Source organism: Haliaeetus leucocephalus, unplaced genomic scaffold, assembly GCF_000737465.1.
Source record: "Haliaeetus leucocephalus isolate CR32 unplaced genomic scaffold, Haliaeetus_leucocephalus-4.0 Scaffold284, whole genome shotgun sequence".
NCBI classification, from domain to species: Eukaryota; Metazoa; Chordata; class Aves; order Accipitriformes; family Accipitridae; genus Haliaeetus; species Haliaeetus leucocephalus.
In genome coordinates this window covers 9,266,674-9,292,836 of record NW_010972720.1, presented here as the reverse complement: position 1 = coordinate 9,292,836, position 26,163 = coordinate 9,266,674, and the positions used below count along the sequence as shown (strand labels likewise).

At 39.8% G+C, this 26,163-nt stretch overlaps 2 protein-coding genes across 5 annotated transcripts in view; both read right to left on the bottom strand.

The window, feature by feature from the left end:
* Positions 1 to 18,568, bottom strand: part of ASAH1 (N-acylsphingosine amidohydrolase (acid ceramidase) 1) — a 23,035-nt gene extending 4,467 nt beyond the window's left edge. The window contains exons 1-11 of one of the 3 annotated variants that reach the window (XM_010570036.1): positions 18,482 to 18,568; positions 18,023 to 18,192; positions 7,648 to 7,694; positions 7,366 to 7,456; positions 6,050 to 6,136; positions 4,967 to 5,045; positions 3,985 to 4,059; positions 3,105 to 3,150; positions 1,542 to 1,686; positions 296 to 350; positions 19 to 100 (exon numbers count right to left, since the gene is read on the bottom strand). In XM_010570036.1, the coding sequence (XP_010568338.1) occupies positions 19 to 100; positions 296 to 350; positions 1,542 to 1,686; positions 3,105 to 3,150; positions 3,985 to 4,059; positions 4,967 to 5,045; positions 6,050 to 6,136; positions 7,366 to 7,456; positions 7,648 to 7,694; positions 18,023 to 18,130 (815 nt within the window). In that variant the 5' untranslated portion in view covers positions 18,131 to 18,192; positions 18,482 to 18,568. Of the gene's footprint in view, positions 1 to 18; positions 101 to 295; positions 351 to 1,541; positions 1,687 to 3,104; positions 3,151 to 3,984; positions 4,060 to 4,966; positions 5,046 to 6,049; positions 6,137 to 7,365; positions 7,457 to 7,647; positions 7,695 to 12,810; positions 12,915 to 18,022; positions 18,193 to 18,481 lie in introns of those variants that run through there. The other 2 variants (XM_010570038.1, XM_010570037.1) reach the window with 2 other exon arrangements.
* On the bottom strand, positions 18,204 to 26,163 carry FRG1 (FSHD region gene 1). 2 transcript variants are annotated; one of them, XM_010570039.1, is made up of 9 exons: positions 26,022 to 26,163; positions 25,586 to 25,653; positions 23,641 to 23,763; positions 22,632 to 22,689; positions 22,338 to 22,452; positions 21,856 to 21,960; positions 21,043 to 21,134; positions 19,878 to 19,988; positions 18,872 to 18,991 (listed from the first exon to the last, which is right to left on the bottom strand). In XM_010570039.1, the coding sequence occupies exons 1-9, from the start codon at positions 26,081 to 26,083 to the stop codon at positions 18,955 to 18,957; spliced, it is 771 nt and encodes a 256-aa protein (XP_010568341.1). In that variant the 5' UTR covers positions 26,084 to 26,163; the 3' UTR covers positions 18,872 to 18,954. The 2 variants fall into 2 exon arrangements, with proteins under 2 accessions (XP_010568342.1, XP_010568341.1); XM_010570040.1 differs by lacking the exon at positions 23,641 to 23,763 and having other exon boundaries at positions 18,204 to 18,991.

Below are 26,163 nucleotides of genomic sequence, written 5' to 3'. Positions count from 1 at the left end.
TGGGGGGGCGGGGAATACCTTGTAGCATTCTCTAATACTGTTCTTGTAAGAAAGCCCATCCACATACCGTCTCTTCTACCAAGAAACCATTCGAAGATTCCTGCAAAATATCGCTGGTTACAATGTTTTCAGAAGGTTCACTCATCTAACTTTCGTAGCCTTTAAAACGAACTGTGTTTTATCTTACTCATCTGGAATCTCTTCACCAGTTGTGTGCCTGTTTATTAAGGTAACTGGTGTGCCCAAGGTCTGGAAAACTTGTACAGAAATAATGAAAGAAATGAGCATTACTCACCAACATAACCACCATCAAGACTGAAACGCTCATTCATTGTCAGCGTGAACAAGTCCTGAAAAGCATTAAACAAGTCAACCTTCATCCATCCCCAGCCCATTAATACCAGTAACAAACAAGAGGCAGCATTGCAATTCACATGCCAATTGAGCTTCTTGTTTGTTAGACTCTTCCCCTTTGAGTAATAGGCTGCAAGATCAAGCCCATGCAGAGAAGAACCTAATTTATCACTGCTTGAATAAGTAGAAATGATAATTCATAGTTTTCTGACCTGGCATAGCAATCCAACAAACCATGCTTTTATGCTAAGCAAGTCAAGCCTATGGCCATTTTTCCTTGGTCCTTGTTGCATCACTGAATTACCAGTTTTCCCTCTCCTGCTGTGTGTAACGTTCTTCTCAGACCTCTGAATACTATTCTAGTTTAAAGGCAAATTTTTAAGTCCCAGTGCTAAGTACACCCTGATATGGTATTGCTGTTCACATGAGCATGCAGCTGTACACAATTCAATCCGTGCTACTTGCAACACACAATTCAGACTCAAGTCCTAGTCTTCTCCAACTAGTGTTTCTTTCAGAGGAAAGTGGAATTCAGCTAAACTGGATCATTTTCAGAATGGACTCTTCCCAATTTATTTGACCGGAAGACATAAATAAATTGATACAATGCAGGGATTTATGCCAGAAATAGTCTACTATGAGAAGGACCACCTATAATAGAGGATAAAGGCAGAGTATGTAGAAAAGGAGGAGTTGTGGTAAGATGGAGACCCTGGTATGGTTCTGTACTGCTGTTTTTTAAGATGTAGATAAAACCTAGACTTCAGGTGTCTATTAAAAAAAAAAAAATAAAAAATCTTGCAACATAGGACTCCTTTTCCAAGAAGGATTGGACAAAGAATTAAAACAGCACAAGCACGCCATTTCACCTCTGGGATCACAGCAGTATCTATTTGCTAGAAAGAAACTCCAACCACTTGAGCACTTTGTATTCACTTCTGTTCGTATTCAGAACTGAACATTGTTTTTAAGAATTGTCCAAATATAAATATTTTATTTAGGCAATCTCCTTTTATAAGGAAGAGTGCAGCGTTGTTTTTTTACCTTTATTCAAATAGCTATACTGTGTACCAGAACAATTAAGAGATCATCTATTAAAAAACATCCCAAGGCAGAGGATGAAAGCAGAAAAAAAGAAAGTATGAAGCATTATTAACAAATTGACAAGCCCCCCTGCCCATGCTTACTGGTTTGACTCCAGACACCATGCCTATGTATCCAGCAAAATTTGTAGACTTGAATACTGTTTTGTTGTTTCTCTGGAAGTCCAAGTTTACCACTAAAGGCTTCAGTTCCCGAGTTAAAGTCCAGGAATTATTTTTAACATCCCACCTGCAGAAGACAGTACAGCATTTGAAACTTCCCTCCCTCAGCAGCTTTTAAAACTTCCCTTCACAGCACACAGATTTCCTGTGTGTGATGCCTATCCTCTGATTTTACTCGTGTCAGCCATCACCACTGCTCACTAGTTACCTCAGCTGCACCAGCAGGAGACAACAAGGAACTCTAAAAGGATAGGCAGTCAGTAAAAAGAACTGTTTTGTTCAAACCAATACCATATACACTACTCGGTATTAAACAGCACCACCATTACAGCTGGTTGGTTTTGAACACACATAACTTTGTTCTATTCCTGCTGGCAAAGGGAGGCCTCTACGGGTACTGCCTGTGACACCGAACCTACCGTGTCCTGAAAGCATGTGTAGCTTGTTCTGCAGCAGAATGAGCCAGTTCCCTCAAGTTCTTACTTTTCAAAGGGAGAAAACAAACCACATACTACTGGATGTGCTCTGCACAAAGACCCAAATCTAGTTTGTAAAATAAGCCAGAACAGCTTGTAGGCAAGAGGGTGCTAAAGAACACTTAGTAGACCATTAAATTCTCTGGAAACGATCCAGATTCCAGGAACAGCTTTCAAAATTGCCTTACTTTTCAGGGAGCATGTTCCCAGTAGTTCTGACAAGTGGGAGAAGTTCAACACAAGCCAACCAAGGGACAGGTGGAGTCACAGTTGATTTTTTGATAGGCAGGTAAGAATTTTAATGAAGACGGACATTTAAATTCCATCGGGGCATTGAGAGTCATCTGGAAGAGTTACATTACAAAATATACTGGGATAATAAAAGCAAACACTGAACTACCTGATCATGAGGTATGAAATGAGAACTAAAAGAGAATCCAGTGCTGGGCAACAAACTACACAGTTTGTATCCAAATGAATGATAATGTTAGATAAGTGGAATACAAATCACTGGCTTCTAAGTAGAAATGATGAATGATGGGAAGTGCCAGTAGAGCACAGTACAGTAACTAGGGGGATAACTTGGAAAAAAAACCAACCACAAAAACAAGCCCCAATCCACATTTCACTGCATACACCAAAATTGATGCTTCTGTCCCATCACATAAAGAACAAGATATACTGCGCCTCAGAGATAAGGTTACATGGACTGTTCTTTGGATCGAGACAGTTTTAACTGGAGCTGAGAAAATGCTAAGTAACACTGAACACAACTGTTTCTCAAAGTAATTCCCAACATGCTTGGAGTAGTTTGACATAAGATCAGCAGAACAATCCTTTTATTTGTTTTAGCCTTTTTTCCACAACATGCAATGCAGAATTACTTGTCACAGTCTTAGCAATACCTGATTCATCATTTAGACTCAAAGAATGCACATAGTAATTCCAAGTTTAGCTAGCTTTTTCTTTGGGTTTAAAAAAAAAAAAACCCACAAGTTTAGGTACTTACCCAAGAAAGAGTCCAAAATCCAAGTTTCTGGCATGGTACAGCTTCCCTACATAACAATCAATCAATCAATAAATAAATAAATACATTTTTCTGAAGAAAGAGACATAAATTTCAGCTTAGAAAACCAGGAAATGAATAAGCAGGAAAAATACCTGGGAAAGCAAGCAGGGAAAATACCATTGTCTAGTTGCCCTTTTCATAAGCACAGAAAAATGGTGGGGGTTTTTGGATCAGAGAAGTGTTTCGCCGTGATTGAAATCAAGTAATCTTGTAAACTGCTGTTCATCTCAACCTCGGATGCTTTCCACATTGTCTTAATGTAATGGTAATACCTGAGCTTTCTCTAAAAGTGAGACGTTTGTAAGCCCTCCGAGAATCCCTCAGAAACTTCCTAAGCTGGAACAGGTGCAGACAAGGGCTGCAGAACTGAGTAAGAGAATGAGAGAGTCTCTTTTCTTAAAGCAGACTATCCATTTTTTCTAGCACCATACATATGTGATAGATAGAAACTAGATGCAAAATGGATTGCACTAGAATCCCTCATGGCACTGAGAAAATATCACGTCTGGCTTGCATTTCTTTCCCCTAGAAAAACAAATGGCACCTATTAAAAAAAACCCACAAAACAACAAAAACCCTGCAAAACCCCCCAACAAAATCAAAACCAAATCATTTTTGAAAGTATTTTTTCCCTTTTTTTTGCCTAAGACACCTGTGATCTCTTATTCCCTTCTCAAGGAATACCTTTTTATTATCATTGTTTTTAGTCCCTCCTACTAGACCTTCTTGCCTGCAGTTCAGAAGGACTATGTTTGTACAATTGAGGTGGACCCTCTCCTACATAAGAGAAAACTGTTAACACTATTCTGGGTTGTATTACCTGTTTTATCTTCCGCCACTATGGATGTACATACAGTGAAAATTTCATAGAAGATGTTAAAAATAACAATTTCCCCTAGAACAAAAGAAACAAAGTTCAATAGTTTGAAACTTCTTCCATGAACAGAAAAATATGGTTTGAAAAAAGCATACTGCAAAGTTCAGCGTTCTATAATACTTCTCTCAAGAATTTCTCTTTAAATCTCATTTGATCTTTGAAATGACTGCTTCAGCAAAATCAAGAGCTTCCTGAAAGGCAAATAGAAGGATCAGAATCCCTTGGCCTTCTGCCTTTCCATACAGAAAGCTGACAGTCATTGCTACTTCCTCCTCTGGAAACTTCAAAACAAGCTGTGAAATTCACTGTAAAGAAGAAAGCTGCTATATGTACCACTATTCCCATATAAGAGCTGCTGACTAGCACCAAGTGTACTGCTCCTGTATGAGCAAAGCAGTGGAAGCAGGTCTATGGACCTTCTCTGTCTCAATTCTGGAAGAATTCAGTGTCTACTTCTCACCTGGAATTGCATTCTTTTGCAGTAGGTGCAGAAGGCAGGCATGAGGATGTGGCAATGATCACAAGGGAAAGAAAACACAGCATGAAACTGAGCGTTGCCTTCTTGGTATGTCAACAGAAGACATACAGCTGAATAGGAAACCAATGAGAATCAAGGATTCCCCCAAATTTTGGTGCACAGGAGCCGAGGCTCGCTCCAGTTCCCAAAACTCAGGAGCAAGAAGCTACAGCTCTACAGGGAAGTCCCAGCCTGATGAAAGGCTTATGTGATTTATTGCCACTCTCCTCTAAAATACTGTTTTCATTTAGTGTGAGATGCAATTTTTTGTTTTATCTAACAAATAAATTATTAATTAAGTAAAGTCACAGATGACTACAACTATACTGCAAATTGGTACATATACTAATTTTAAGCGAGTCTGGATTCCTAGTTTTCCACTACGTTAATAAAGTGTTAGAAACTTACCCAAAGGAATCCCAGATGAATTTGCAATCCCTTGGAGTTCTTCATTGAAAGGATAAGGAAGCGTGGCAGTCAGACGAGCCTGAAAGGAAAGGTTTTGTACGTTGTTTGCGTAAATTAACACTATTTTGTCACTTAAAACAAACATCTCCCCAACAGGTACATCCTTCTCACAACTATTCAATTGAGTATTTAATTCCTTTGCAGCCTGTAGAACCTGAGGATGTTTGTAGAGTAGTTGGAAGACAAGTACGTACTTAGGGAAAGTAAAAACTATTACTTATCAAAATACTGACATGTGAGCCATGGAGATTATTAGCACAGTATCTTAATTATTGTTAGCAGCAATAGACAGAAGAGAATGAAATAGGACTCTCATATGTTAAGAGCTCAACTGGAACTGATCTTGACATCAGTGTTTAAGGGAATCCCTAACTTTCACACATTGGTATGACTACCTCTATATGTTACCTTTATGGCAACTCCACTCAGGCACACAGGGACACAAGTGAAGTGTGGCCAGCATGACTGACGGCTGCTGTAAACAAAGATGGGGGACAGACTTGACCTTATGCTGTCTCTAGTGCTACACTGTTTTCCCCTGCCCTGATTCTATGCCAAAGCCTATTTTAATCAGAACCAAATTATTTTTTTAAGATGAGGCCTGGTCAAAGTTGCCCCTGTAATCAGACATTTATTACAGTTTTCAAAATCTGATTTTATTCTACTGTTTAAAAGGAGTTGAACATGGCAAAGAGAATTTCAGTGTTTTGCTACAGTGACTAAGTCAGTAGCATGTATGTCTAGCATGAGTAATCCAAATTTGAAAAGATCTTGGAAAAAATAAAGCGGAGGAAGAGACACATGCACTTTAGGTTTGATGGTTTCAGAGTAATTCAGAGTAGGCAAAGCGGCAAAATTTCACACAAAAGGTAAAATTTCCGAGTAACTCTTCAAAACAGCGTTATTTGTTCTGGAAGTGGAAGAATCATCACTTGTCAAGTTCTTAATTGCCAAATTTAGTAGCATTCTAATTCTAGTAGTCAGAGCATACAGTAATAAAATAATTAGGCTGAAAATACTTACTATTTTGTTATCCACTATGTCAACAACTTTGCCGCTGGGGAAGAAGGTATTTGCTATATCTTTAATATTCTGGACCACAGTCTTCAGCTAAAAAGAACAAGGGTTGTTATTGAATAGTAGATCTTGAGCATAAGAATTGCTAGAATACTAACAGAATTCCTCACATACTTTTCAAAAAAAACCATTTTGTTGAAAAAAAAGTATTTAAAGAAAGTGCTGAATGTAGTGTTCTTGGTGAGAAAAACAGCCCCAATTCCCCATCAAAGAGTCTCTCTTCAAGCTTTATTCAAGTAACTTTCTAGATTAGCTCCAACATGTCCCTCTACCAGAGAAAATGAATTACAAGAAAAAGCCATCCTCTTCTTCTGCTCCTTTGATCACATTTTAATACTCCACACTCTTCTGTCTTTAAAAACATTAATTAAAAGCTCTTTGCTTAAGCAGTGATGTTCTTGAAGCCAAGAAGACTCAATAAATTTCTTATAAAAGTACATGCTATCCATTTGCAACATGAATGGCCACAAATGGAGTTCCACTCTATGGGATCTAACTCCAAAGTACATGAGAGAGGAAAACCTTTCAGAATTTAAGGTGCAACCTGAGGCTTCCAGTGCCCACTGGCTTAAATGAGACTTTAAATATTACGGTGTAAGCAGAATTTGTCTGGCTTTGAGAGCTGAAAGGTCAAAGTCAGCAAGTATATAGCAAAAATCCCTGGCATTTTTTGAGAAATAAAACATTACTGAATTGAATTTACGGCAACCTTCAGAAGAATAGCTGCTCTAAGTACTGTGAAATAGGCTTGAGTATTTACAAAATTATTTCTGGTGGGTAAACACCAGTGCTGCAACCAGCATCCCTGAAAAGGGCAGGAAGTTCTTCATTTCCCCCTTGCTATTTAATCATCTCATGCAATGTTTTGAGAGAAACAGGGATGTGCAGAGGGGAAGGGATACTGCCTCAGTTTCACTTCAGTTTACTGAGTCTGTCCCTTTGGTGTACTCCTCCCTCTTCATTCTGTATTACTTCATGACTAAAGAGCTTTGATAAATGAAAGCCTGCTCTATGCCGCACGATTTTTTATTCCTCTGCATCCCAAACATCAGTGCCCCTATACTTGATGCAGCTAGCTCAAGTGTTGAACAGAAAAAGTTTTACTCAAGCAATTATTCTAGTCTAAAATCATATTAAAAAAAGTAAGCTAGAAATATTATCCCTGTCAGAGAATTTTAGCACAGGTATTCCTTTCCAAAAATAAAAGGCCACATGCTAGTTTTATACCTGCTGAGCTTCAAAGCAAGCTCTGCATTTCATACCTCTGTCTTTTTGTCATGCATCAAGTCATCCCATCTTTTGCTGGGAGGTAAATCAAGATTTATGACATACGTGGGTACATTCCCTTTGAACCTGAAAGATAAGTAACAGAGTTCAAATTTAAAGGCAGCTTTGAACAAACAGTTGACAAAATAGGTGCTTCCCATCCGTAACTAGCATTTTCTAGGCCTGCAACAGGAAAAGTTACAAAAACCCCCTGTTTTCAGACTTACAAATCACTATTTTTCTGTAATTTCTTAGACAAGTTGAATCAGATTACTTACGTTGGTCCTGAAGGAGGGTATGTTTTACTCCTGCACTCTTCTCCATACTGTAAAGACAGTGAAACATTACTTTTTAGCTTTTACTTTTTGTTAAAACACTTTATTATTCTAGCAGACTTAGTTTTGAATTAAACCTTCAGGACTAGTCAGCTAATTCAATTCATGATGATTTGATAATAAATGAAGAGAAGGTCTTGGGACTTTGGAAAGGGTGCAGAGGAGAATACAAGAAGTAGGGGACAAACAGCAACTTCCCTGTGCTGTCTGACAGACCTTCAGACAAGGCAAGCACAAGTTTATGACAAATATACAAACCCATTTTTACTTAGTGTGATTCAATGAGGAGCACTTCAAAAGCATACTCTTTAGACAAGTTCAGAAACCTTAAATGTCAGTATGGACCAGTTTGTTCCGTTCGTTCAATTCATGATCTCATTTTATAGCATCATTCATAATTACGCTTAGCGTTAAGCTTCATTGTATAGCTGGGGCAGAGAAAGCACACTGAACTTTGGACAAATTACTCAGCTGGAGGAATGAGCTATATGGCATGACTTTTTATTTAGTGTGGAAAAGTGTCGCTGAACTGGTGCTAAATATGATGAGAGGCGCATTTCAGGAATATAACTTAAAACGAGTTACCTTCATTCCTGTAAGCATGGCTAGTTACAAATGAAAGTTTGAGAACTATATTTAGGCATACTCAGAATGAACGCAAGGGTGTTTTCCTATCAATTACATAAAGCATGCATATACATATAGAAACATATGCATATATATGCCACAATTATAATTGCATGTTTCACCCAGTGAAATACAAGCAAATGCCTACTAGCCGCACTTGTGCTTCAAGCCAGTTGAGAGCAGACCAGATTTGGTCCCTGAGCTATCTGAGCAGATCAGTAAGCTCCTAAGAGCACAGTATGTCCCACTAGGGAACAGGAAAGGTACACATGCTATTCCAGGAGTCCATACAAAGGCTCCCAAAGCACAAGTGTTTGGGAGACAGAACAGAAACAAAAATAGTAAGGATCCTGCCACCACTTCTCCCCATCCCCACCCTCAACTTCCAGTATTTATTTGGCTCTACTAATTAGATTACTTTACTAGTGTGTCCTTATAATGCATTCTGGCTCCAGTAAAAACTGAGACAGGATCTCTAGCAGCTATGTATGTGGGACAAACAAGCCAACTAATGTCCATGTTTTCTTTGGGCTAATCACATTATCTGCTTTTAATGCATTAATCTAGAAAACACAATGTCTTAGACAATGCCACGGAGTTTAAACACTGGCATAACTTGTTACAACTGGAAACAAGAACTTTAAAGTGGGATTAGTTTCTGTGTGTTATCATGTGTTTTCTTTTTGTATTGTTTCCAGTAGCTGGGAGAAAGCATGAGATGAATTTTGGTTTTTCTACATGCGAGATGAAGGTATAGGACCAGTAGCTATGTCCTTCCTAGATTTCACTGCAGTGCAGTTACAGCCTTTGCATAGCTGGAACAAAAGGTCAAACATAAGAGGCCCATTTAATTTTCAAAATGAGGAAGGTTCTAAACAAGGAGGGGACGGGAGGATATCATATGACTAATTAGGCAACATAAGTCAGAGGCTTTACGCAAAGCCAAGCAAATACTTAACAGAATTAATGCAATTGTCTTGTGAAATTTTCCATCCTGCAATACTAAAATCAATCAAAAAAAGTGACATTACATACACATCCTACTGCAATGGATGCACAGATTTGGACCTTCAGGAAATATCTGCTGTCAAAATATGCTTCTTGACAGATAAAGCCTGTAACAAACAATTATCCGAAATGGATGAAAGTTCAGTTGATCTGTCAGTATAACCCATGCATACACAGAGGAAACTGTGGTGATCACGCAAGCTGATTTCAGAGGATTTTAAGTGATGTTCCGGGTGCTAAATGTTATGCCACTCCTGATGCTCTCTCCTGAGATTTTAATCTTGTATTTGAAGTTATTTTTACCTTGCCAGCCCTTTGCAACCTAAGCCACAAAAGAGGTAGGGAAAGCGACAGTTAAAGGAAGAGTTAAGGGAGAGATACAGAGAAAACATTGTCTCCTTACATGCCAGTAATTTTAGACTTCTCACCTGTCCATGTATAAAGCAAGCTAAAGAAACCAATAATCCCCAGAACAACCCATATATCTTCCAAAACTGCTACCATTGATTGAGATATCTGAAGAAAGCCAAGATTATTAACAGTTTCTTTAGGTAAACTATTATATGCTGGCACATAAGCCGTAATTTAAAAAGATGTCAAGATAACCAGAAAACTAGATGTGGGTTTTTTGGGGGTTTTCGGGGGGGGATATGGTTTTTATTTTTTTTATTTCTTTTTTTTTAATACACAATGTTCTACGAGGAACAAAAAAAAAATTGTTACCTTTTGCAATCAGCTAAAAGACTAACTGCAAACTTTTCTGACAAGGTAATAAGAAAAAAAGATACCTAAAGAATTTTGTTACAGCAACAGAAAGAACACCAGGCACTTTCTATCACCAGACTGAAATAAGCAGCTATTAAGTTACTGTTGTGGTCAGCGAGATCCTCCCCTCTGCAAAGGCTTGACACTGGAAGAGGAACAATAAATGCTGTCTGAGAGAAGCTTGAGCAGCCTTCCAGCACTAGAGGATCGCCTTGAGTTTCCAACATGACAAGCCAGTGGTGGTCTATTAGAAAAGGCCAGCAGAAGCTAGCTCCAAACAGGAGGTCATCACTATAAATTTGCTTTTCAAACATGCATTGAACCTCCTAGGAGGAATGCAGCTATTCTTGAATGATCAAATGCTTTCTTTTTTTCTTTTCTTTTTTTTTTTTTCCCAAGTTGCCTGTTAATAGTAGGTTGCATATTTTGATTATCCAACATACTGCTGACTTTCAAATTTGCATGGATGTAATGACACGAAAATGGATGCACAGCAGCATAGGATCAAAACACTAAAAGAAAAAGAACACAGTGGAGGAGCAAGAGAACATGGTATGGGGAAAGATGGAAATAATAAGAAAAATGGAAGTAGCACAGAACATATTATGACTGGTTGTAAGAAAAAAGAGTAGAGCAGAACAGGAACCAAATAGCTAGCAAACTGTCAAAATGAATTGCTACCTGGAAAAAAACCACAAAGTAATAGTTATTATTCACTGCAATAAAGAAAATTAATGCATGGTTTAATGACTGCTGAGTAAATATTTTAAAACCTAGCCTGATTTCATTAATATGAAATAGGCTGAATGTAGCTTGTCCAGTCTAAAGAATGCCAGCACTTTCTTTATCACCCTCAAAAACATTTTTGAGGTGGACCATCTCTGGCATCCTTCCTTAATATTCAGCATTTCTCATCTTCATATTTAAAAATAAATATAAAATGACCTCTTCAAGCTATGAAATACAATTCCATAGTTTAAGGACATGGCATTCAATCTCTTTCAGACAAAGTAATCTGCTGTATTCAGCATCTTCTGGCCTATGAACTCTGTGGTGTGACATATTTTTCTCTCTGCTCCTCTTCCCTTATGGGACAACACCAGTGCAGCACTCTGTCGTGCTGCAGCAGTCCCAACGCTGTCCACCTTTCTGAACATGAAAGTTAAAAGTAGTCTTGCAACCTGGAAGAAAGGGGGACCAAGCCAATTTAAATAGCAGTTTGGACAAAAAGTTCAGTATGGTTGACAGGGCCTAACCTAACACTGAAGGGACTGACACTCTGCACCACTAAGATGTAATTCATGGCATTTAGCTTCCATGTTCTTTGTTAACGAAAAGAGAAGAACCCAATCAGCTGTACGTAGGAAGACAACAATCGTCCTTCATTCTTCAGCAAATGATGCGTCCCAGCATCTCAACTGAAAATCAAATATCCAAGCCTGATATCTGGCTGCACAGTAGCACAACCTGCAACCTGGACACCCAGTGGATATTGTTGAAAGTGTGAAGACATACCAAGTGTGACCAAATGCAAAACCAAGCTCTAATGATAGGCTTTGCTGATAGCTGGCACTTTCTCCCCCACTCCACACCTCAGGAAGCTTTTGGCTAAAATTCTGAAGGTGTTTTAAGCTGGAGCTGGCTTATAGTATTGGGAAGCTGCTCTTGCGAGGGGGACGATGGGACTGGGTGCACAGAGGAGGGCCTAATTCTGTGTGTAGGGTGGACACTAAGGGAACATGGGTCATGCAGATGTCCACAGTCCTCCGAAGTCTTTCCTGCAGTTCTCCCCTCTCCCAAGCCCCATGCTAATTTTCCTGAGATCAGTATAATCTGCTAAGAAAAGTCGTACAGAAAACACAAAAGAATATAGGAAGTAGTATGTTCCCCAAATATTTTAAAATATATTGCAAAAGAATATTTTGAAATCCATAGATATTTAAAAAGCTGTCCTCTTCACAGAGGGTGAGGAGATTCTGAAACTGAAGAGATGAAAGAGTGCTTCGCTGCTTCAGGAATAAAAAATACACCAGGAAGCAAGAACTGCTGTTTACATGCCCAGGAGATGGCCTGTTCCAAATACCACCACCACCCACCCCCCGACTTCACGATTCCACCAAAAGTTTCATACTTCACCTATTCCTTTAAAAAAAACCCAGAAAACAACCAAACAAAAAACGACACGCCAAGGCCACCTGCTCTACACTTCTCCCCTAGGGTGAAGCTATAGCAAATACACTAAGCAGACTCACAAGCTTACGTACTTTTAGTGAGACCGTCTTAACTTTCCTTTTGAAAATCATTGCTTTGGTGCCAACATTACAATATTTACGTTATAGACGTATACGAAATCGAACGCGGGAATGAGCAAGGCCTTGTAAAACACACCCGATAAACACCAAGACTGGAAACCGCAGCCACGGCTGCGCCGGTTGCCAGACGAGCCATTTAGAAGTTACGAAGTCCGTGAGGGCAGCGAGACGCTACCTTAAAACTCACCGGCGTGAATTTAGAGGCACGCCTGGCCTCCTGCGTGGGGAAGAGCGGCAGCGGCCAGCTCCCCTCACACCCACCCGTCCCGCCGAGGCCCCGCCAACCCTTCGGGCGGGGCCGGCCGCATCCCACCCCTCCACCTTCTCCGCAGAGGGCCCGGGGGGGGCGATCACACCCACCCCCTCCCCTTCCCCCTCAGGTCGCCAGCCTCACCGGGTCCGGCGCCCAAACGAGCTGCGCCACGACGAGCAAAGCGGCGGGCGACAACAGCTCCCAGCCCCAGCCCGCCATCCTCCTTCCCGGCTCGGCGAGGCCCTGCCCGGTGTGGCGGCCCACATGACGCCGCTCCGCCCCGCCTGTCACAGGAGGGAGGCGGCGGCGGCGGTAGGCCCGGGGCGGCGGCGGCAGGCCCCTGCCGCCGCCCCGGCCCTACCGCCGCCGCCCCCCCGAGCCCTACCGCCGCCGCCCAGGCCCTCCTTTTTTATTTTTAATAAAGCGGAGGTGTTGATTTTCAGTCATTCTTCCAGAAGAGGGAAGTTCCGCACGAGAAAACCTGAAATAAAATCGCCTCTGGTAGGCGACGCGAAGAGCAGACCCGTGGCACCGGTTTTCACTCTGTACGTGTTGTGGTTTTGAATGGTGCTGTGTCCTCGGGAGATTTTTTAGGCAGGTGTTGCAGTAATGAGAGATGCAAGGGGGATGCCTGCTTTGGGAAGAAGGAGTTTTCTCCATCTGGCCTGCTTAAGAGGGCAGGGAATGGGCAACTGGAGAGCCAGTCTAATGAGAAATGCTGGGTATGAGGTGCACCCGTCTACGCACCTTGCCTAGCATTTATTCGCTGCAATACGTAAACGGTGTATTTGCTGTAACATCAGGGACAAGCCAGCAGCAGAATAAGGTGCAGGCCCCAAATAGCTTTCAATAAAAACATATAATTCTAGTGTGAGCAAATGAACATATAATGAGTGTATACGTTAGCAACAGTTGTTGGAAGTACCATGAATAAATATTAACCACCTAGGATGCTTGTGTTTTAGCTTGTGTCTTGTGCTTTATGCAGTGCCCAAGACCTGCCACGTGTTTTTAGGCACACAGAAACGAAGCAACACAGTTTTTAATATCATGACTTCATTAGCTGTGCAATTAACTCTTATAAAACAAACCGGGACTGGCAAGAAAAAGAAGGGAAGTCCTTGGCAGATGGTTGATTGGAAAGCTATGTGGCATTGCAGAAATTAAGCAGGAAGGGATAGAAGAAATGCACTGTAAGGTGTGAAAGCCTTGGGCAAAAGGAAGGCGTGCAGCAATATGTAGGAAGGAATCAGCTCAGAACGTAAGCTTGGAATTGCACAAAGCTTTAGAGACCAAGGCAGAAAAGCATTAAGCACTCGTGGAAGAAGATACAGGACCAATCAGGGGATTTAGGAAATCATGAAAATTACAGCGTTAACATTTCAGATTTTCATGGGAGCGTCTTTCACAAACAGGAAATGAGGCAGCTTCTGTAGGGCCCAGGCAATTTTTTTTTGGTTGAAAACAAATACCTGTAAGAAGTAATTCTGTATTTACTTGCAGGTATCTGAATATAGTTATGGTCTACAGTAAGAAATAGTCCGATTAAGTTGGTCCTGTTACTTTCTAAACATCTGCAGCCCCTTTTGCTCAGGTGTTATTTCTGGAGCAGACAGCTTTTAGGAGCTTTACTACCTTTATCTATCTAGATGCTTTACTATCTTTAGGACGTTTTTAACAGTAGAAAATAAATGATGACTTTGGAAAATGAAAAACTCTTTCTGAATGCTCTGAAGACAAAATTATGCCATTGCTACATTACACATTCACAACTCACTTTTTTTGAAGCCTCTTTGTACTTCTGGTTTAGTTCTTTAACCAGTAAAGAAATTTGCAGTTTAAGAAATAGTTAACATCCTCCAGTACCCGTGTTTCTCTGACTATGGCTATTCTGCTGCATTCCCATCAGAATGCCTTGGCTCCAGGGACCACACCAGTACTTCAGGTCCTCCATTTTGTTGTCTAGGTTTCTTCTGTCAGTTTTCAAAAATCTAAGTCAGAAGAAAGCTCCTTAAGACATGCAATTTACTTGCTAACTGTACTACCCGACAGCTGGTGTCACTTGACACCTAGTACTTCATGTCCACCCTTCTGCTTTCTCATACTCATCTATCCAGTACTGTATTACTACTCCCCAGATCTGTTCCTTTCTCCAGAAGTAGAGGCTGCACAAATTACTTCCCCTTTTCTCTCTGTTTCAGTTAAAGCTCTTTGTGCTAACACTACTGCCAGGACGTAGTATCACCAAGGAGACTCCATGAATACCTCAATGGGAAAATATCCCAGTGGACTCCTGACAGCAACAGTTTAATACACATACTGATCTTCACTGTTTTGTCACACCTTTGATTTCCTTTTCCTGGGACTAAAATTCCAGTGAATTCCCCAAACCTCTGCTTCTCTGTTATCTCAGGTCACATTTTTTAGCAAGAACCCAGTGTATCATTAGTCCCAACGCAGAGTGCAACCCCATTACTACGACGATATCCTTATTCTCTGCAGGGCTGCCAGTCCCTTGCCAAATCCAGTACTTCCTCTTCTACTTGGGGCAGTCTCATTTCGTTTGCTCTGACATTTCTTTGTGCTTTGCTTATTCCTAGCTCTGCAATGAACATGCCTCTCACTTTCCATTTTTCCTTTATTATTATTTACAGCTACTTACAGCAGCTACACCTTGCATTCACCTATTTACATTGAAAAATATGAAATGGAAAATTCCCTTCCACAGGTAATTCTCAGGCTCTCCTGCAGATTCCGAGTACTCCTTTCAGCACCCTTTCCACCAGCATAGCAGATTTCTGCTTCCAGCTTCATCTGTGTTTGAGTAATCATTTTTATGAGTTCTACCAGACAGGATTTTATTTAAACAATATATTCTTGGAAGGAAAAACAGATGCTGTAACATCAGTTTACTTCAGCCATCAGCGTTCACTTCAGATGCATTTAAGATTCACAGTGACTGTGGATTATTGATGCCTACAACAAACTGCCCCATAAATAATTACTCTGGCCCACAGCCTGCTCCTCGTGGTGCTGCTTCCTTCCCAGTATTTCTGGAAGTAGTTTTGGCAGTAGGCCACTTCCAGGTCCATGATGTTGCAATGGTTGTACATCAGGTTACTTAAATTTCTGGGGAGGGTCATGTAGCATGGTACCTACAACCAGAACGACTTAATGACCCCTAATCCCCAGGCCTAGACCAAACTGAGGAGCTCTGGGGAAAAATGAATTCTTTTTTTTCTGTGATGGCCACAACCCGCAGCTATGCTGCATTTTCATCCAAGAATTCCTCAGACTCGGGCCAGGAACATTTTCTAACAATCACCTATTTATTTCTAGCTTTTGGCCTTCTCCCTGCAAATTCAGTGCTCACACTTCCAACAGACCTCCTGAGCATGCGCAATGCATCTTTTCCAACACATAGGAACACAAAATATGGCCTTCATTCACTGTGGGAAAAGGCAATATAGCCCTCTTCTTTACAAAAATTGAGTTACAGAGCACATGGACACACACTGCCATTCAAAAGCCTCCAAACTACATATACAATCAGTTTCATCTGCTCAACCATTTCTGCTATTGGTAAAAGGCTAGCCATGCACTATGCCTACATGGCTTGCTTTCATTGATAGGGTGTCTGCTTTTACTTGAGAGCAATCAGGTTATACAGAGAGTTCCCTGGAAAAGCCAACTATTCTCTCTTAAGACTACTAAAAGCCAGGGAGCTCTGTCTCTGACCTACGTCATTGTACCATCTGTCTCCCAGGGCTTAAGCTATATGGCAAATAGATTACTATTGGTAATTTACATATCTTTAATTTTTCTTGGAGCCATTCCCTTAATACAAGCCAAATATTCACAAGTGATACAGTTAATAAGATTTTATAACTGGGTTATTGATATGTGAGGGAATCTTAATTCTGGAGATACTTAAAAAATTAGAATCAAAGATAAGTTCTGCTAATTAGTTTCTTTTTGCAAATGTTTTAATGCAGAGTCCCACTACAAACATGTTGATATTCCCAGCAATTACTTGCTTTGAAAGAATGCGTAGTTAATAGAAACTGATAGGAAATAAAGATAACTTTCAGTCATTCCTCCTATGTGGTAAGCTTAAAGAGTAAACTCAAACTTTTGTATGAGAACTAGAAATAAAATCTGTGAAAACTTTAAAATGAAGCTATTGATACTGGTAAAAAGGTCAAGCATTTGATCAGTTTACGTGACCATCTGATACTACCACATTTTGGTTAACAGTACTTCCTGAAATACAATAATCGGATAAAAGTGATAGATACAGGGGAGAAGACAATTCTCTAGAAGATCATTTAAGTTCAAAACAAAACAGCTACTGGGGGGGGCCTTTTCTACTTCTAAAAACTGAGGGGAAAACTCTCATTTGATAATTTCATTTTACTAATTTTCTTTTCCATTCAGCATAGACCTTGCTTTTACTTAATTTCTCAGCATTCTGTTATAACTTCTATCAGCATTAAAATACAAAATCTTACAGAGCAGCTGGAATGATAGGAAAGTCTCCAAGGATTTGTCCATATAAGAAAGTTACAAACACAGCTGTCCCAATATAGCTGCACAAACCAGCTCCCCAGAGGGGGCATTTTGATTTCTTATTTAGTATCTCAACAGAAAAAGCTGAAGTGGGAAGAAAAGGCACTCATTCCAAAATAGATATTCATACAAGGAACTAGTGAGTGCATCTATTTTTGTACAAAAGGTATTAAGTGAATACTAGGTTTAACAGGTATAAAACAAATAAATTCTAGTGCCTTAGAGGGAAAAGTCCTGTGACAAAAATCTCTGTACTCAGTGGGATAGAGCTGGGTATGGAAAGCTTAAAAATGCCATCAGAGAAAGGTCTGGATTTTTGTTTGCCTTTCTAGAAACGAGTTTCTAAAAATCCCTCTGTTACATCATAAATGTGTCCAGCCCATGGAGATTTTCTTCTTTTGGTTCCATAAAATCTGTAAGGGCTCTATCCATACTTTTCTAAATTCTTTGAAAAATAAACGCTTTTATTGCTGACCTCAGCTAGCCTTCCCTAACCAGCTATAATTTGTTTTCATGCTGAAAAGTCAATAGAGGGTTTAAATAATTATGATGTACTTAAATTCTCATGCTTCTTCCTCAAGACCAACTGCCTATGAAATTAGACCAATATAAGTTGCCACTACTGACTAGACTTTATTGGTCTGTTCTTGTGCTCTTTTTAGACACATCATTATCTTGCATGAGCTTACAGGTTTGTACTATGTGCACAGTTCAAATTGAAAATTAGGAGAAGCTCCATAGAGACAATTCAAATTATTACCACAAAAACCCTCAACATTCTTACCAAGTAATCTTTATGATGCAGACTACAGAAGCTGTGGAGAGAGTAAGCAATTGTTCTGACTGAGGTAGTTCCTGTGGAGATGTTGTTACTGAAAAGCTTCTTGGTCATCAGAGCAGACAGGGGAAATCATATTTTATATGAGATACTACGAATGCATGTTATACCATGAACTTAAAAAAAAAAGTCCCTGCTGTTTTATTAAACAAACTAAAGTCCATACCATAGAGAAACCAGGAAGTTTGCAAAATCAGTTTTTCCCTCTTGTAAAATAAGCGGCCTGCTAACACAAAAAAGCCATCCCCTTTTCTTACGAAGCACGTGCATTTTCATTTGTAACAGGGTTCTTGTGACTTGTCAACACCTTTTCCAGCATATGCATTACGCCACTTATCAACTTAAACAGTGGGTCTGTTTTGAACATTGTTTTATGAAGCCTGAATATTCTGGCCCAGTCCTCACCTGATGCAGTGTAGAATAGTTCCACAGACATCCTACTCAGGATCTGGTAGGATGCATTCCAAGACATGCATTTTCAATTACTTCTTGTTCAATACAGTTACATATTTCTTAATGGTTCAATGTGTTAACCATATTTTACTTCTGAACTTCATTGTTGTTCTCTTCTGCCCTGTCTCTAAGTTCAGGTTCCTTACATCAGCCTTGGAAGATTCAGTGGGTCAACTTCTTTTCCATTAAACAATTATCTCACTATTTCAATAGCATGTAGTTTTAGAGTAAACTTAATAGTATTCATTACTGAAAGATGACGTTAGTTTGATGCTTAATTATAGCTCTCAGGCAATTCTTTAAAAATAACGTAATAAAAACATCAGCAAAACACCTTCAATAAAAAATAATTATAAAACATTTTACTATTGTTTTCAATTTGACCCTATCATCAAAGATGCAGAAGAAAATGGACCAGCTGGTTGTCACTTGCAGTATCTATCCGCTTTCACTTTTGCTCTCCTATATGGAAAGAGTAATGAAACAAGATTTAGATTAATACCAAATATGATTACCCCTGCGTGTTTTATTTGCCTTAAAGTGTTAAGGAAGCATTGAAAGCAATTTTTCTTAAACTTTACTTCAAAGCACATATAAGAGCCTAAGAACATTTTGGATTTATTAATTAACTTTGTTTTCTTAAGGAGCTAGAACTGCAATGTCTAAAGTTAACCTTGTCTTTCCCTTCAAATCATCATGAATTGCTTTTTGTCCACTCTGAGGAATGGAATTCAGATTCAGTGTGATTTCAAACTGACACTGAATCTGTGATGGCCCAGGAGTGTTCTCACATCACTTGCAATTATCAGAAATCGTCTTCTGCATTCCACCCACTGAATTAATGCAAATATTTATACTGTATACCAATACAAAAAATTTCAAAAATTCAAGACAGTTTCTATAGTCTCAGCTCGGGGGGGGGGGGGAAGATACATTTATTCCCACTAGACAACATGAAGATTGTTCCTAATAAATGCTATTTCTCTTTAAAACACAGCTTTCCCCTCTCAAAAATGTTCCGGTGCCATAGGTATTGTAAATGTTAATTAGCTTAATTTTTGTGATTAAAAAGATTCATCCCTCAACTCCTCTGTACTAAAGAAACTGAAAGACTTCCAAAAGAATTTGTTTCTGGGTAAATCCAAACCTGCAAACTTCAGCTAAAGAAGTGAAAATTCAGAACCAAAAAAAAGCCAACCCCAGAACTCAGGCAGAACACTGACCAGAGAGGAAATGCTCAACACCCCATCATCCTGAAATCTAGCTCTCTTTTGTACCCCAGGTTTACTGTAATTCATTCTTCCAGTAGTTTTTAAATCAGTGTATTATTTCTTGTACTTTTAAGTACCTGTCAAGCAGCATTTCATGAAAAGTGCCTTCTTTCCTGGCTTTTCTAAGGGCTTTTGTATCTTCTTTGCTTATTTTAAGCTTTTTGTCTTGAAAACTTTGGAATTTCTTTCTGTAAGGGAGGGAAAAAATGTAAAAAAGTGTAAGTCCTTTAAAGTTTTATGTTTCAATAAAACAACAGCTATGATAAGAGTCTTAACTTCTATTACACAGTAGATGACTGGCCTAATAAAATCCAGCAGACCGTCATGGTATCAAATATTGCACCAAGACTTCTGTAGGTGAAAACTACTCTGGGTTTTTTTGGTAGTCTAAGTGGGAATAAGCCCCAACATGATTAGCATGACATGATTTACAAGTTCTAAAGAGTCCCTTCAACTACTAGCATGATGAGTCAGGGGGTTAAAGTGTACTGGGTACAGGTGGCAAGGTGCTGGTAGTGGGGGAGCTGCAGGAGTGGCCTCTGTGAGAAAAGGCCAGGGGCTGCCCTGTGCTGGACATAGGTGGCTTCACAACAGACCCACTATAGGACACAGCTGAGTCCATCAGCAAAGCTGGTGGCACCTCTGTGAAAACATATTTAAGAAAGGGCAAAATGCCACACAGGCAGAAGAGAAGGGGGGAGAGGGGGTGAAGTGCAAAATGGCAGCATGACATCAAGGACAGAGAAGGAGAGGGAGGAGGTTCTTCAGGCGTTGGAGCAGATATTCTCTTCCAGCCTGTGGAGAGAACCATGCCAAAGCAGGGGAAAAGTGGGAGACGAAGAGTGGCAGAGAGAAACCACTATGTATTGACCCATACCTCCATCCTGCTTGAGGGAGCAGGTGGAGGAGTCTGGAGTGAAGCTGAGCTTGGGACACTGGGGAAGGAAAGGTGTTGTTTTTAATTTTTGTCTTTGTTTCTCACTACCCAAATCTACTTTAATGGGCAATAAATTTAATTAATTTTTTACAAGTTGAGTCTGTTTTGCCTATGACAGTAACTGGTACACAATCTCCCCATCTTTATCTCAACCCACAAGCTTTCTCATGCTATTTTCTTCCCTTGTTCTGCTGAGGAGAAAGCAAGTGAAAGGCTAGGTGAGAGTTTTGCCCCTCCACCAAAGGCGGCCCCAAAGAGAAGTGAAAAAGGGTACTTGAGCCTGTTAACAGCTCTAAACTACGTACACATAATTGATTTCACACTGTTTAACATTTCCTTTGTCTTCTTGTGGAACATCATCTTTCTTCTTAGCTTCTCTTTCAGCACAAGTACGAATCTAGTCATTGAGAGAGAAAAAAAAAAACAAAACCAAAACCAAAACCCCAAATCAGAAAATGCCAATTTTTTTAAAACCAGAAGTTACAGGTTAAAGACGACAACATATGCTTCATAACCAAACGAGAATTCACGGTGACTTTTTAAGTTCACAGCTTTCAAATTGGTTAATTCGCAACTAGACACAACTGCAATAAAAACAAGAGCTGCCTGAAGCATGGGAAATATTGAGTGTAATCCTTGATACTACTGTAAGACATAGTCCCCTCATCTCAAAGAAGCACCATTGATCTTAGTTTTAGCAGGGGTAAAATGCCTTTTTTCAGAGACTGACTTAAAAGTACTGCTCTGACTAGTAGACACCTATCTCTATTTGGAGGCACACATGTATTTTCCACATCCAGATAAAGTCAAGATAGTCTTTTTATATTCTTGTACTTAAAAGATCTCTCCTTCTGCATCATTCTGGTAAACCTTTCTCTGTCCCTGCTTCAGTCATCATTCATTCTTCTGTACCAAGCTGTTCAGAACTATCTGGAATATGACATAGACTGTCTTGCACCCCCAGTGTCTTGCCCTTCTGTAGTGGTAAAATACCTCCCTATCACTTGACAGCTTATAGAAAGCTATTGTAACTGTATTAACAAGAAATGTAGCACACAGACACCTGGTTGTTTGAATATCCATGACAAGCCTGTATTAATTGTAGAAGTTATAATTACCTTTATCATTTCTTCTTCCCCTGCTGTTTTGCTTTTGGCTTCTATGTCTCCCTCTTCATTACATCTAATAAAACGGCTATTTGCTGCTAGTAATGCCATTTTCTTCTGCAGAAATAATATAACATGTTGTTAGTACAAAGAGTTTGTATATAATCCTTGATTCATAACATTTATCCTTGACAATACACCAAAAAGCTATATAAATGCATTTTATTCTTTTATATATGGACACTTCAATAGCTAGCCAGCAGACTTGCCGGCTCCTTCATTCTTAAGATGCTTATAGCTGCCAAAATGCAGTAACTTGAAGTATTTTAAGAACTTCCAATTATAGTAAATGCAGAGTTGTGAAAACAAGATTAAAAGTTACAACATGAAAGAGACTGCAAAAGGCTTTTACTCCACAAAGAACATCAACGTAGATTAACTCAAAATACAGTCAAATGCTAGGAACATCAAACGAACTATTCCAAAGAGCTTACATCTTGGAAGACAGGTTCCCATTGCTCTCTTGATCCTATTGCATCTGAACGTCCAACAACAAGTCCATCTGAATTTATACCAAGGTATTTGCCATAACCAGACTTCAGAGCAATCCTCAAAGAGAAAATGCAGGAAAACAAAGAATGCTTTTAATTCAAGTAATTCACAATATCCAACACATCACAAAGACATTATTAGTAGACAATGTATTTCAAGATAATATCAAAACAGGTATTCACACCAGAAACAAAGATAACAAGTATCAAAGCTTGTAGCATTGTTGCAGTAATTACCTTGTATCAGACAACTTTACTGCTGTAAACTGTTCAGGAGGACTAGGGCCTTCATCATCTGAGGAATGATTTTTACATTAATTAGGTATGAAGTATTAAACATACAATATTTTAGCCTGTTAGTACTGCAATTTCAAAAACAATTAAACACCGGCCATTGCTAAATGCTATGGAAAGCTGCAACACTATTTCTTTAAAAATTCCTTTTTTGAATATCCACTTTTATAAAAGCAAGGCAGGTGCTCATTTACATTCATATATTTAGAGTGCTTAAAAGAAGACATAAAATAAAGACAAACCTTGTGTAAAGAAATTTATAGTTCAGAATGTTTTCCAATTCTCCAGGTAGCTTTGAAAACCTTAATCTCCTTGTGATGTTATTTTTTCTATAACAAAATTTATTATGGTTCAGCTATGGTAACATAACTCAGTATCCTAAAAGCTACTAGCCTCTCCATCCCTCAAAACCAAAATGAGATAGTATTGCCATCATTGCTTTGATCTCATGCTGGAGGTGAAACACACTGTCAGTGGTCTGGAACAGTCCTTTTCTGACTGATGGCTCTCAAATTCAAAGTAAGGACAAGCTGATTATCCCACCAAGTTAGCAGCCCACTTAAGCAGCAACAAAACAAGCATGTTAAGAAGAGGATGCAGCAGTAAGCCTTTAAACTCATCTGCCTTCAGTTTCACTCTTCAACTGACACCATAAAGACTTTATAGGATTTAATAAAAGTTATACTGCTTTTTATCCAGTAAGTGGTATGGCCTTTAACAGGTGATTATCTCCAATGCAGTTCAATTTATTGTACACATAAACCAGCAAGAAATTAGGTAAGTGAAACTGATTGGTAGTCATTAGGTTTAAGTCATCTGCATGCTATGGCTAGGATTATTGCATTATTTGTAATAAACAGCTTTTAGCTGTAAAACTGTTTGCCTTTAAGTGATGCTAGTTTTATGCCTTTTGTTACTGAAACTGCTTATTTCCAAATTTCCTGAAACAAACCTTTATGTGGTGCTCCAAGCGTAAACAAGCCGTTGTCAAGGGCATGGATGTAAGTACCTTTATCCATTTCTATAGCTATAGTTCCTGTAATTTCACCAAAATTACTGATAGCCCACCAGTTACCTAAAATACAAAACCATGACAGTTAATAGAGTAATTACAACTTCTGATTACAGTAGTTCAAGAAATGGTATTTCTGTGTCTTCTCCGAGATTTGAAATTCTAAAGATACAATTGCTATCTCAAGATCTTTGTGCGTTATTTTATAGTACAGAGCTAATTTAATGGTGTTGCTGCTGAATCAGGAAGTCCTGCTGTTCTACCCACCCTTCCATCCCTAGTTACAGGCTCCTGCGCTTCATCCCTTCTTTGTGTTAGTCCATAGAGAAAGTTGATCCATTCAGCTGATACAGCAAAGACACACCTTGCAAGGAAGTTTTTTGTTTTTTTTTTTTTTTTTCCTCTGGACCAGCCTCCTGCAGTTTTGGGGTCATAGCCAATTATTAGATTCTCCAACACAACAGAAACAGATAAATTATCTCATCTTGCTGTTAAATTACTTCATGTGAGCTGTAATCCTTGGACTTCAGTTGTTCAAGCCAATCTGTGTTTGAATATTTGAACCCCACAGGATTCGATCACAATTAAAGGTAGCCCTACTCACACGCATGAATTAGAATTATGACATTTATATTTTTTAAACAGTAAAATTTTCTCCCGGTATATTGTCTTGCAAATATTTTCTACCTGATTAAGACAATAACCATTTTTAATTAATCTGAATATGATGTCTTTTTTCCACATGGTAAATCTGGCAAGTCAATCTGCCTTGAGCAGAAATATCTTCCCTTATCTTTATACAACACATGGAGCTAATTGACTTGTCCTATACAGTCAGGGCTCACAGATCCATGTATGAATTTTCCAAACCTCTCCCACTTTTTGGAAATCTGGCTAAACTGAAGAATATAAAACATCTGTAACATTCTTCTAGTGTAGGACACAACAGCCCATTTTCTCATATATCATAATTTGTTTTCACACAGGAACAACAATGACTTCCCCTTGCACTGCTTTAGCTTATGCCTATATACACATAATAGAAAATGACATTTATCTGGTAATGTGCGCTGTGCTACACTATACATCTACGTCTCTCATGACTTTGTTGTTATTTTTTAGCTATTTTTGTTTGTGAAGTGAACTGTGATTAGTTGAGGACATGACAGTACTGAAGGGCAACAGTCTGTCAAGTTACCGCTCATGACCATACATACCACGATCCTTCTATTTTATGAAAAAAGAAAAAGTAAAATTATGTTTTGTTACTGGTTAATGTTTGTGTCTTCAGTTTCAATTAACAGTAGCAAATTTATAATGTGAACACACCACAGCAGTCAAGCAAGTATGTCAAACTAAAAACAAGTAAACAAACTAATGAAGACTCTTCTCATTTTGAAAGGATTGAAGGTTTGCATGAACTAAAGAACCCAGTCAGCAAGTAACTAGTGGCAGAGTAAGAACAGGAAGCACAGGTGATCCAACCACTAATTTTCAAAACAATAGTAACAGAAGACTTAAGTTATTTACATAGAAATGCACTCATTAAATAACAGCATTGCAGCGCTAAAAAAAAAAGTCTCTCCTCCTGAAGCAAGTATCACTGGGGAAGAATAAAAAAAAAAAAAGAGATATTCAAGCTGATAAGTAGCTTGAGATTATGTAAGAGCATAGTCTAGCTAAAAAGGTGAGTGGAAAACCCATCCCATTGGTATTAGAAGTTCCATTTGGAAGATCCCAGCATACAAGCAACATGTTGGGAGAAACAGTTATAAATCTCTACAGGGACTACACTTAGTTTACAAAGCCCTATAGCAGTCTCTTCAGCTTCTGCTATCCCCTACAGTTTCCACACTATCACATTAATTCCTGGAAGGCGGCTCACCAACAATATCAAGTTGCTCTGCCGCATCCTCCTCCCTTTTCCTTTTCTTTTCCTTGTGCTTCTTCTTGCTGCAAAGGGAGACGCAAACAAGTTAGGTCGTGCCTGCGAGCCGGCCCTTCCACAGCGCGCTCTCACACGGCCTCGCTCCCGAGCCCCACCGCAGCGGGGCACTGACACCAGCCGGGAGAAAGGGGCTGACAACCGAAAACCCCTGCCCTCGCCGGCGTGCCCAGGCATACTCGCAGCCGGAGGGACGGGACGGCCTGGCCTGGCCCCAAACAAACCAGCCGCCGACGCGACCCCAAGGCAGCGGGGGAAGCCCAGCAGGAGCGCCGGCCCCGAGGCACCGCCAAGCCGGCGGCACGGCGGCCGCCGCAGACGGGGAGGCCGGGGCGGGGGCCGGGGTGGTGGTGGCGGCGGGCAGCCCGCTCCTCACCTTTTCTCTTTCGCCCCTTTCAGGACGAGCTTGGTGGATTTAACGCAGGAATACTCCGCCATGTCGGGCTACGGCAAACGCGGAAGGACACACGCGGCTCCGCCCCGCCGCGCGGACGGAAGCCCTGGAGCGACAAGCTTCG